A 12395-nucleotide genomic window follows, 5' to 3' on the forward strand; every position below is an offset into this window, starting at 1 on the left:
TAAAAAATTTATCTAGCTCCCATAAGCACAGAGGTAGCACACAGGTCAGATTTCTGTCAGGCCAGGAAAGGACAGCTGGTGTCCTGTCTTTGCTGGTTTGGATATTATGTTATCTTCAGCAACTTTCAGTAAGTAGCAAAGAGCACAAAGAGGAAGCAAGACTTGAAAATATAATTGGATCTATGTCACATCATATCCTGCTAAACATCAAAATACCCTTTAACTTTGAATGCTGTCATAAATCTTTTCCATAACATGGCAGAAAAACAAGAGAAGCACATGAAGTGGATGACAATTTCACTAAAACGACCATTTAAAAATTATAAAAATAGATTAAATGCATTAACTACATTTTGATGACTTCATAGTCCCTATTCGGATAAAGAAAACTTTCTGACTTCTATTCTTCAAATACAAATAGAATGAAACACTGAGTCAAGAGACTGCCATAATAATGAGCGTGTTTTAAATTCCAAAGTGCAGAGATTGTGTTTTTTCCTAAGGTTTTGCTCCAGATATTCACCAATAATTTTGTAGTTTTACTACTATTAAGTATTTGATTTTAAAGACTTCACTCATAAGAGTTTCTGAACAATTATATACCATGTTTATAACACTGGTGTCCAAAAGTTTATGTTGGAAGAGTTCAGTGTTAAAACTGAGAGTCACTTCAGCACTTCTCAGGTAACTTCAACGTTTTCTAACATTACAAAAAATTATTTTCATCTTCTTAACAATTATGTAGTAAGTTTGGCACATTAGATACTTACCAAAAGTATCAAGGATATCTGTAATTAAAACAAATTTACTTGGATAAAACTGGATTACTGTTGTGTCTGAAAGAAGCTTAGAACACTAGAGGGAAAAAAAAAACACCAAAGAAACATTTTAGAAAACAATGCAAGTTAGTGTTTTTACTCCAGACAGGCTGGAACAGATGAGTATCTACAGACGGAAAGAACCAACATGAACAACTATCCAGCAAAAAGCACAAGAACATCTAACATAACACATCATGGTACTCTTTGTACTTTTCAGCTTATTCTTCATTTCCAGCAGAACTAGTCACAGATCTTTTTTCCCTTTATACAAGTTAATACACAATGCAGAATTTCAGCTGACCATACAGATCTGTGCAGTTGTTCAGATAAGATGAATTCTCCCCAGAAGCATAAAAAGGTAATTCTTTTCTAAAACAACTTTTTTTAAGAGCATTTTTCAGTTTCTCACCATCTCTCTAAACATCCATATCAAACACAAAATTTGATATAGACCAAACTAAGAAACAATTTTAAAAGTTTAGCTAATGAGGTTTTCAACACATCTTTGCAGCTCATGTAACCAATTTGAACATTTTGGAAACAAGCCAGCTGGTCCACAGCCAGCTCCAGGGAGGAATCTGTAATCAATCACCACCCACAGGCACTCAACATGATCGTGGCAGTTAGACTATAACGATGGCTGATGCAAAGCTACATTTGAAAATGTATTAGCCAACTTAGCTCTAGTATCGTTGAATGCAAGTCCAGGTAGGAACCATTTATAATATAAATTCAAAATACACAGTGAGGAATGAAGATAGTTTAAAGACATTTAATAAAGCTATACTTTGTTTTCCAAGGTGGTGAGAAGACTGCAGACTAAACTGCAGTGAAAAACTTTGGGACAAAGAATCAACTTCCACCTGAAGAAAACAGAAATGACTGACTGGGGAGAGAAAGACTCCCTACACGAGCCAAACACAGCTTTTGACCATGAGTCTTCTCCAGTCTCTATTTAATACTGACAAGTACAGTATTCTCTTCATCTCTGTCCCTCCTTTCTCCTTCATGAGGAGACAATTCTTGAATCTCAGTGGAATAAATAAAGTTTTCATTACATTCCAAAATTCCAGGAAGCAATCCAATACCCCCCAAGACTGCTTTGTTTAAACAAGAAAATCGTAACATTTGAGCATGCTTAAACGAGGGGCACGCTTAGTCTTTTTGCTTTATGCTTCAGGGAGAAAGAGTGCACCAAAAAGACAGGAGAGAGCATTCACATCTTACAACCAAAGCAGAATCTTCCCTACTGTGTGGTAAGTCACCTTCAAAGAAAGGTAATTCAGTAGCTGTTTAGGACCTACACACACCATCAACACTTAACTTACCACTTTTCTTAGAGCTCACATACATAATCAACTTACTTCAGCTTACGCTAAATAGCTTAGCTTATTCCATCTTACAAGTAAAGTATCTTGTAAAAAGGTACTTGAGGAATTCACATTATAAATTCAGACTCTGCCTTAATGACCAGAACTCTTCCTGCACTTCAAGCTCTGTAAAACTCTCATACAGAGAATGAAGGCTCCATCCCCAATGTCCAAATGAAAGATTTCATCATTAGTTTTTAATCATTGGTTCTTAAAAAAGGATCATTCTGGCATTCATATCAAAATTGCTTTTTCCAGCCCAGTGTACATTTCTGAAAATAACAACCAAAAAGAAGGCCAAACACACTCCTCCTATTGAACACTAAATAGTAAGTGATACTAATAATGATAGACTACGTATATAATCACAGCCTCACGTCAAGAAAACTGCTTAGTTCTTTAAGAGGATACAACATTCTTAAAATTATATTATTTACTAGGAAGAACCACAACGAGGCAAGTTCAGTCAGGTTTCTACCCTATCCTGCTTTATAAGTAAAGAATTACTATTAGTTACTTATAATCTCCTCTATGAAAGATTTTTGTATTCATGTTAATTACCCAAACACCTATTTCATTCTTATCCAGCCTTTCAAATAGTGATGAGCATCTGCAACATGAAGTCCAAGTGCAAAGTGAACAATACATAGACCATGCTTTAAGAGGGATAAAACTATGCGATTTTGATACCACTTTCCTAAAAGAAAGCACTGAATCCCATTTTGGAAACTACATTATTTCAAAATTGTTTGTGAAACCATTTATAAAAGAATACGTGAAAGGATTAATGTGTGGATTATCACTGAATGTCAGACCCTGTATATATACATATTAATGCACTGTAAATACAGCGCATCTATGTCCTTTTTCTCCTCCTCCAGACTTTTAATATTGCATTCTCTTTCACCAAGATATTCACACTTCACAATGCAATCTATGATTTTTTTTTAGAAGAATAATAGTGCTGATTTCATAGTATTACAATAGAACATTAGTCAACCTAGGTCACATATAATTTTCTGATCTCCATTCATTTATGTTTCATTTCCTTTATTGTCTTTACCACAATTTAAGCTGAAATTACTGCAAACAGTGTTCACAAGAGTATCCAGCATGAGGAAAAAAATAAAAGAGCCTGACTTCATATAACCCCGCTTGATGACTATTAGCATTACATCAGTTTTACAGCTTTTATGGATGTCATTATCCCCTCTGTCCTCTGATGCACTCTGCCTCTAGCCTTTTTTTTAAAAGACCAAGCCAAACAAAAGAGCATTTAATTGTCCTATTCCCTCCTGACCACCCGAACAGCTCATCGCCCCAAATGAGCCAGAGGAAGACTGTGAGGAAGTTTAAAAATCAAAACAAAAACCCATAAAAACATAAACACTTAAAAAATCTGGAGTTGTTTTCTGTACTTTGCTAGGATCCTAAATCAAGACTATTCGGCTGTCTTAGTAAGTCTGGATGGGGAAAACACTGACATGTAAAAAGCCATTCTGGTTATTATTTGGGATGGGGAAGAGGACAGGAAATGACATGTCCTAGAAAGAGCTGGTAGCACTATGTATTATTTTTTCTAATTATCCCTAATCAGGTAAAATTTCCTCGATTACTGTGTTCAGTTTTGGGCCCCTCACTACAAAAAGAACATTGAATTACTCGAGCGTGTCCAGAGAAGGGCAACGACGCTGGTGAAGGGTCTGGAGCACATGTTGTACGAGAAGGCTGAGGGAACTGGTGGGGTTTAGTCTGGAGAAGAGGAGGCTGAGGGGAGACCTCATCGCCCTCTACAACTACCTGAAAGGAGGTTGCAGAGAGCTGGGGATGAGTCTCTTTAACCAAGTAACAAGTGATAGGACAAGAGGTAATGGCCTCAAGTTGCTCCCGGGGAAGGTTTAGACTAGATGTCAGGAAGTATTTCTTTACAGAACGGGTTATTAGGCAGTGGAATGGATTGCCCAGGGAGGTGGTGGAGTCCCCATCCCTGGAGGTGTTTAAGGGTAGGGTCGACATAGCGCTGAGAGATATGGTGTAGATGGGAACTGTCAATGTTAGGTTAATGGTTGGACTAGATGATCTTCAAGGTCCTTTCCAACCTAGTTGATTCTGTGATTCCACATCTGTCACTTGGCCACTCTCTTTGATGAGAATTCCATTCCACATACTCTAGTCAAAATCAATAACAAAAAAGTAAAAAGTTCAACTAATGTCAGAAGTCATAAAACTCTGAAAGAAATGGGTTTCAGTGAAGAACAGAAGAAAACAGTAGAAAAGTAATAGAAACCATCCTTTTCCCAAGAAAGAAATCTGACAAGCCACATCACCAAACTGACCAGTTCTGTATGGAGCAAAAAAGTAAAACTGACCTGGATGACTATTTTCAGAGCTTTTACTTTCTGATCAGAGGACCAAGCATCCTTCAAAGACTGGTTCAGTTCTTCAATGCGGTTCATGTAATCCTGCTGAGTCAAATTCAACAGCTCCTTCTGTGACCCCTGGCAAGAAAACACAAGTCTACTTAGAAAGGGGCGGGGGAAGGAAGGAGAGTGCCATTATTAGAGAGTCAAATCACTGGAGGGATGGAACACACAAAATTTACAGAATTACCTAATTTTCCCTTCTTACCTTTGCTGCATCAATACTGCAGGTGTTTGGCACAGGAGTGCATCACAACTGCTTTGGTTTGCAAGAGCCATGCATTCGGGTACCCAAAGATGTCCATGAGATCAGAAACGCTGGAGTATTTCAGTGCTATGGTACTCGTGGTAGAGTTAAGACACTAACACTATACATAAGCATACTAGTGCCTATGTAGAAGCAGTATCAGCGAGAAATTAGACCATTTTGCCAGCACGGTCCTAAGAATTTTGTTGACAGCAAGAAAAATCTGGCTATGCTTCACCCTCAGTAAAAAAATAAAACTATCTTCATTTCCTGCTCAGTACTGGAGCATTCTTGTGATCTTTTTTCCAGAAGATCTTACAGAAGTTATAAAAACATTACGTATCAAAAATAAACTAGTGAAATGTTGGAAGCAGAAATAATTGTTTAAGCTTTAGAATCAAATTGACACAGAAACAAAGCAATTATAAACGTATTTAGAAAAATCAGAAGGTGGTTCTGGAACAGCTTTCAGTAGAAGTATGAGTGATATTAAAAACTACCTTCAAGACTAGTTTTGATGAGTTTATTAAGCTGCATTACAGAACAGACTTCACAATATGAGAGTCTAGAAACAACCATCAGTAAAAACAATCACGGATGAAGAGATAAAATACAAACACAATTAGTTTCACCCAAGGTTACATACTTCCTTATGGTAAAGGGTACTTTGTTTTCCTACTAAAAGAATCTAATCCTTCATTTGTGATATGCAACTATTAGAACCGTGCTGGCTCAGGCAACGGGCAATCTAGAGTTAGTTAAGAGGCAGACGTTTCAAAACAACATTACTCAAAACACTTCCAGGAGTACCACAAGGAATCGGGTTTTAGGAAAAGAAGTTATGGAACACCTCATCTTTGCACAGTAAAATATTGCAGTTTCAGAAATAACTTGAGCACTCAGAAATTCTGAGTAAAAGTAACTTTAATCAAGCTCAGGTAGACAGTATACAGCTTCTGCAACAGCGGCAAACAAAATTATCAGAGGTTAAGACTATTAGGCTCCATGAAGCTTTACAGCAGCTGCAGAGCATGGTACACAGTACCAAGGTAAATCAACATCAGTAGATCAGGTGAATTTTTCAATCACAATATCTAGTGATACAAAAATATGATTCTGCCTGAATTCTGTAACAGTAAGGATTGAATTACTAAAGTCGTCCCATGGAAAGTATGTATCTGTCTAAACCATATGCATAAGCATATTCAGAATCAGGACCTTCTTAAAAGGTTTCATAAAAGATTTTTATTTCACAAATTTATTTCACTTTTAAAATGGTGATGTAATTGGATCAGAAAACTTTCTCACCTCTTCCAGATCATCCAGTTCTTCTAATCTTGTCCTCACTTTTTCAGAAACTGCTGAGCCAGTAGTTGCAGCTTTTCCTGTAAAGAATTATATGTTAGAGTTTCTTTAACATTTAAACACTTGGACTTCTAAAGGGAAAGAAGGAGCTTGCCAGACTCAGACAACTAGTCAGCTTCCACGACAAAAGATAAGTGGTTTGATCCATTTGGTGGCTATTCCTGAAGACACACATTTAAACATACCTACAGTTCATTCACTTTGAACAGGGAATGAGAATTTGAACAGAGAATGAGAAGCAAAACTGAATACGAATGGATTTTCTTGCAACTTTTGCTGGTAAGAAAGGAACCACTGGATAGAACCATGGGATAATTTAGGTTAGAAAAGCCCTACAGAGGCCTGTGTCCAACTCGCCTCCTCAAAGCGGGTCCAATTTTGAAGTTTTAACAGGTTACACAGGGTTATATCCAGTCAATTTAATGATATCTAAGGATAGAGATTCCACACCCTCTCTGGACATCCTGTTCCGGTGTTTGACCATTCTCATTCCAAAAAAAGTATTTCTTTTTTTTGCAGAAGCTGAAATGCTTCATGTTTACTCGTATATACAAATTCTGGTTTACTATGCAATCAGCTATGACTACTCTGCCTGGATTTTCTTTGCTGGAAAACACGATAAAATATTTAACATTTGGTTCTTTTTTGAACACTCAGTTACAGTTGAAATAATTTCACTTTCATGTAAAGAGAATAACTGCACAAGTTCCCAAGGGACTTGTTTGCTTTCCCTTCCAGCAAGCAAAAGAGTTGATAAACATGATCCTCAAAATATCACTGCTCACTTCAAGTGGAAGAAAGTTTTAAGCTACAGTAGAAAGCAGTGAATTCTATTTCCTTCCACAACACGGTATCACAAATTCATTAGCCTACAAGGCATACAACACAAGGTTGTTGGGTGATTTGTTTTCAACAATTATTTTAAGTAAAAATCCAGCAGAAGTCTTATTCACAAAAAAACCACAGATCCAACCATATATCAGGAAGGGGGAAGGAGAGGAAATCACATTTCAACTATTCTTGACCACAAACCTGTCACTGCAACCTACCTCAAGCAAAATCTGTTACTGTTAGATAAAAAGGAACTGCTTACCTTTTTCAGATCCCATGTACAGATTCTGTGAAGAGACAGAAAAAGCAGACTTTTAGAAAACAAGTACTTGTTAGCATTCCAAGAATGCACAGGGTAATTACAATGCTAATTAAGATTCTAATAATTTAGAAGTAGACATAAGACCAGAAGTTATTTGTCTTGTTACAAAAAGACAAAGTGATGGCTTCTAAGTATCAATAGACTCCAAAACAATAATTATAAGTGAGAGCTTGTGGTACAGCTTTCTACAACATTAAAACTGAAATTTAGAGGACCAATATTTACTCATGAAATAATTACAAAACAGCAACATCCAAAATCCATTAAAAATCTACTACAAAGACATAAAACTGGAGAAGCTGCCACTTACAATAGAGAGCTTCTCTGTTGTAGTGTATCTAGCAAGGATTTCACCACGTTTGCTTGACCATGGTTCAAAGTCACTTCCTACTGCTGGGCTGTCATCTTTATCCCGTTTCTTTCGTGTACTATCCTATGAGAGCAGCACGAGTGCAAATGTTAAATATGAATCGGAAAGAAAATAGAACGCTGATAAAGGTCACCTTAACGTTTCAAGTGCTTACTGATCCATAAAGTTACATAAAACAGGTAAATTAAAAAGAACAGTTTATTCTATTTAATACAGTGCATTTCCTATTCGTATTAACCTCCAAATTGGTGAGACAAATGTATTTTATCCAGTGTTGACTTTGTGGGGTTTTTTTGTTTCTTTTTTTAAATATTATTTAGTTAACTGCCCTCCAGTGTTACCATGGTAGCAGTAGTTGGCACAGGATCTGCAGCTGCTGCAAATAACGACAAGGGATCGGTACCATCCAACACGCTGCTCAATGGATCCAACATAGAACTAGAAGAAGAGGAGGAGGTAGAAGAAGTACTTCCTTTCCGGTTCATTTTCTTAGTCTTGGATTCAGTAACCTGAAAGAAAAATTCAAAATTATTAAACAAAAATACTTTCTCTTCCCCCTATTTTCTTCAATAAATCATCAAAATATGTACTACATAACCTGTGCTGTTGTAATGAAAGCAAGGACCCACCTACAAAAAAACCTCTTTACAATCAGCAATAACATTTTAACTGAAGCACCTCTTCTCCTGAATCTGGAGACACCCTGCACTAGTGTTTCCATTACTTTTTTCTTTTTCCTTCCAATTCTGGGTCTAAAGAACTATAGGAACAACCATTCTAAATTTCTTTCTAGTACCTCTCCTCTATTTTATTGTTTTTTTCCACCTCATCCAACCTCTGTCTTGCTGTTTGATTTCCTCCACCAGTCTGATCTTTACTTTTCTTGTACAATACTCAAGCCTGAAACATCAAATCCATTCTTAAGGCCTCCATCTTGTCTCCCTACTGACCTTCCTGAGTAGAAGCTGCTATCCATTTTTCATTCATTAGTGTATGACTGTCATCTCTTTGAAGCTGGATTTTTTTGCACACCCACATTTTTAAAAGCCTCTCATACATTAAAGAAGTTATAAATGTTTTAAAGCATACAGCTGACTGGAAGTTAACTCAAAAACAAATCTTACATCGAGCAATTATGCAGGTTATTTGTAATGCAACAATTTGATTTTAAACTTATCCATTATTCAGCATTTAATGCAACCAAGAAAGCCCACAAGCTGAAATGCTATATTAGTCAGAAGGAGACTGTTTTTTGACATGTAACAGTACCGGCAATTTCTGTAAAAGACAAACACAATAAACCTTTGATGTCTCTAAAGTAACAGGCCACTAACACAGAAAGCAACTTCACTAGTACCACCACCAACTTCAAAGCTTTTTAATTTTATAGGAGTGGAAGTAGAAGAGGAACACAGTCAGTTTTAATTCACATTCATTTTCCAAAAGCACAAAAAGAAACTCACCGTAATGGGTTTTAGTGGATGGTAATCGCCAAAATCCAAGGGTACAGATTCCAGTTTGCACACTTCAGATTCTGAAACATAGTTTCTTGATCTCGCATGCCTTAAAAAGCAAGAGTAAAGGGAAAGTACACATGCATACTGACAGAGAAACATATCCTACATCTACATAGATGCAGGCATATTTACAAAAAGAAATGTACGTTGAAAAATAAGACAATGTAAAGACCAAAATTTCTCTCTCTATTGAGATACACACACTAAAACTGAAGAAATTTTACTTTCAGACATTCAACTGTATTCTGCCTCTACAGCTGGATTCTCTTCCATTCCATTGGACGTCAAAAGGGCAATTTAATTAGCATTTGTATGTGTGACAGGCTGATGCAGATTATTAAACACATCTTTCAAACTGAATAGTCAGAGTGAAAGAAAAAGGCAATTGTGAAAACACAAGGGAAGAAATCAAAGTGATCATGCACAGATATAATGAGGGACTAAACACATTAACTTGTGTAGCTGCAAAATTCTTCCCCAAGAAATCTATTTCTATCTGTTCATTGTACTCATAACTAAAGTTGCAAAAGTCAAATTATAAGAAAAAAAATATTCGTACTCATATGCTTGCATTGTGAATAAGACCCTGTATAAAAGCTTCACCTCTCCTATGAAAATTAAGTATGCCATTAAGTGAAATAGATCACAAAAATATACATATTTCAGGTTTTATTTTTAATCTCATATTAAGAGAGAACTGTGAGAACTATGGCCTCCATCTCTAATTTAAGAGAGACTTGATTTCAGAATAAATAAAGGTATTTGAGTAAAACAACATTGACACTAGGAACTAACAGTGACATACACTAATTTATCAATCACAGTTTAAGGACGCTGCTTTTATAAAATAGACCATTCATCCTGGTTGTAATTGCTCAAATATAAATGTATATATTTAAAGGCTTTTAAAGCACATTTGACAATGTAGGAAGCAAAAAAGGGGGATTAAAAATTCCCTATTACTGGATGATAATTTCAAAAGAGACTTAAGAGTTACAAATACTGGCTAATATCTCTGACAACACATCAATATATGAAACTATTTCCTTTTAATTGTATGGAGTAGTAGTAATGGCTAAATAGGGAAACAAAAATACAAACTCACAAAAACACATAGGACAGTTGCTTCCTAAAACAACTGCCATCATGGCTACTACATGGTACCTCCCTTTAGCAGTAGCAATAGTTAAGTACTAAGGCAGAAAGAGATCCAAGTAAAATCTAGAAATATATATATTTATTTCTCTGCATTCTACCCTCCACAACTTCTTGATTTCCTTTTTAGTCTTTGAAACATGCAGAGCAGCTAACTGTTCTTTCCTGTTTCATCCAGGATCCTGGGAATGTTTATAGCACACACTAAGGCCTTTGCTGAATGAGTAAAATCAGTGAATACACAAAGGTTTCTTTAATCAGACTCCTAACAAAAACAAACAGCATTCCCTCCGTATAATAAATATCTTTCCCACTAAAACTAATCCAAACTTTCAAAGACCATTCTGTTCAGAGACCTAAGTCATTAGGAAGAATTTCAAGAGTGCCAAGCAGCCAACTCTTCCATAGATACTATGTACTCCCCACAAAACCCCAGATTATGTTCTATGGCTGCAGTCCTTAGTTTTTCATTGTATTTTGGTACTCCTGGAAATTCAAAAGTTGCAGCCCCATTTATTCTTTTCTGTTTCTGCAAGGTCACTGACCACACACAGATTCCACTGAAACTACCTCAAAGTAAATACCAACAGTTCCAACAGCCAACTAATGTGTTAGAGCTGTCTTACACCCTCAAATTTTCTTAGCTACATATGTTCAAGTTTTAAAGTATTTCATACCCCATTGAATTTACTTTTAAAAGCATAGCTCTGATGTTTGTATAAAACCTCAACTGGTTTCATTAACAATGACTTTTAGATCCACCAATTATTTCCTCTTTTTATTAAACGTGAAAGTTTGCTCATTAATAATATGAAAGAGTGAGATGATTTTCAGCATGACAGTGTATATAGGGGGAAAACTTTTTGGCATACCAGTGCTCTAATGGGCTCTAATTGCTGCATATTAATTTTCTTGATGCCACATTAGCTTTGATTTCTAGTTTACTCAGGACTATAACCCATCAGATACATCAAAACCTGGAAGCTAGATATATTTGATGTGCTAAAAGAACAATAGCCTCAGAGAGCAAGTCTTCCACAAACAGAAAATCAGCTCATTTGTCAACAAGTCTGAAGAAAAATGAACTATTAACATATTTTCCTTTACTCTGTCAGAGAAAGAGTGCCTGTTTTATCCTTCCTTTCTATAACAAATAACAGACTGTTAAGTTATTCCATGTCCTACACAGTGCAGCTTCCTCAGTCATACACCAAGTTTTCCTGAAGAAATACTGCATGTCGCTAGAAGCTGACTCTACCTCTTCAGTTTGTAGCCCGTAAACACCGTGTCTCCTTCTAAAGAGCCTGTGGAAGATCACTAACAGAAGCTAAACTGTGCTAGCAAACGTAAATTCACTGTCTGAAGCCTTCACCTTCGCGGGCGCTGTGAGGAAGGCGCCCAGCCGCTCGCTGCGAGCCCGCAGTGACCCCGCCGGGAGGAAGGCGCTTCCCCGCTGCGGCCCTTGCTCCGAGCAGAGGCACCATCATAACACCGCGGCGGGACCAAACCCCACCAGGCGCCAGCTGCCCTCAGGAACTCAGGAGGGGAAAATAAACCCACGGCAGTGCGCAAGGCCCCGCGGCCGTCCTCTCCCGCTCCTGCACGCCTCGGCGGCACGGCCGGACCCCGAGGGCCCGCTCCTGCGTGGGAACCCCACGCAACGTCGCGCAGAGCTGCACCACCGCCCCGGCACCCCACGTAGTTTAATGTAAAACCGGCGTGTTATAGATCTGATCTGCATCTTCAGCAGTCTCCAGACAGCCGCCACGAGAACCGCCGACTGCGGCCGCACGCCCGCGGGGCCGCGGTACCCAGCGCCCCGGTTCCCTCCCGCCGCACGCGGAGGTTCCAGCCCCTCCGGCCCCGAGCCCCGCACGAAGCAGCCCCGGGGGCGGCGAGCGCTTTCGCTTCCTGAGGGCGAGGCTTCCCCAGCCCCGCAGTCCCCGCCCGGCAGGGGAGCTTCCCCCGCCGGCACGC

At 38.0% G+C, this 12395-nt stretch overlaps 1 protein-coding gene across 3 annotated transcripts in view; it reads right to left on the reverse strand.

Moving 5' to 3' along the window:
• The window catches only part of VPS35L (VPS35 endosomal protein sorting factor like), a 56366-nt gene that overhangs the window by 43649 nt on the left and 322 nt on the right, over positions 1-12395 (reverse strand). For 2 of the 3 annotated variants that reach the window (XM_074840935.1, XM_074840936.1), the window contains exons 2-8: positions 9210-9309; positions 8088-8255; positions 7687-7809; positions 7317-7341; positions 6167-6243; positions 4561-4689; positions 771-855 (exon numbers count right to left, since the gene is read on the reverse strand). In XM_074840935.1, coding sequence (XP_074697036.1) covers positions 771-855; positions 4561-4689; positions 6167-6243; positions 7317-7341; positions 7687-7809; positions 8088-8255; positions 9210-9309 — 707 coding nt within the window. Of the gene's footprint in view, positions 1-770; positions 856-4560; positions 4690-6166; positions 6244-7316; positions 7342-7686; positions 7810-8087; positions 8256-9209; positions 9310-12395 lie in introns of those variants that run through there. The other variant, XM_074840938.1, reaches the window with a different exon arrangement.

The sequence above is a fragment of the Strix aluco genome, chromosome 15 (assembly GCF_031877795.1).
Source record: "Strix aluco isolate bStrAlu1 chromosome 15, bStrAlu1.hap1, whole genome shotgun sequence".
Taxonomy (NCBI): Eukaryota; Metazoa; Chordata; class Aves; order Strigiformes; family Strigidae; genus Strix; species Strix aluco.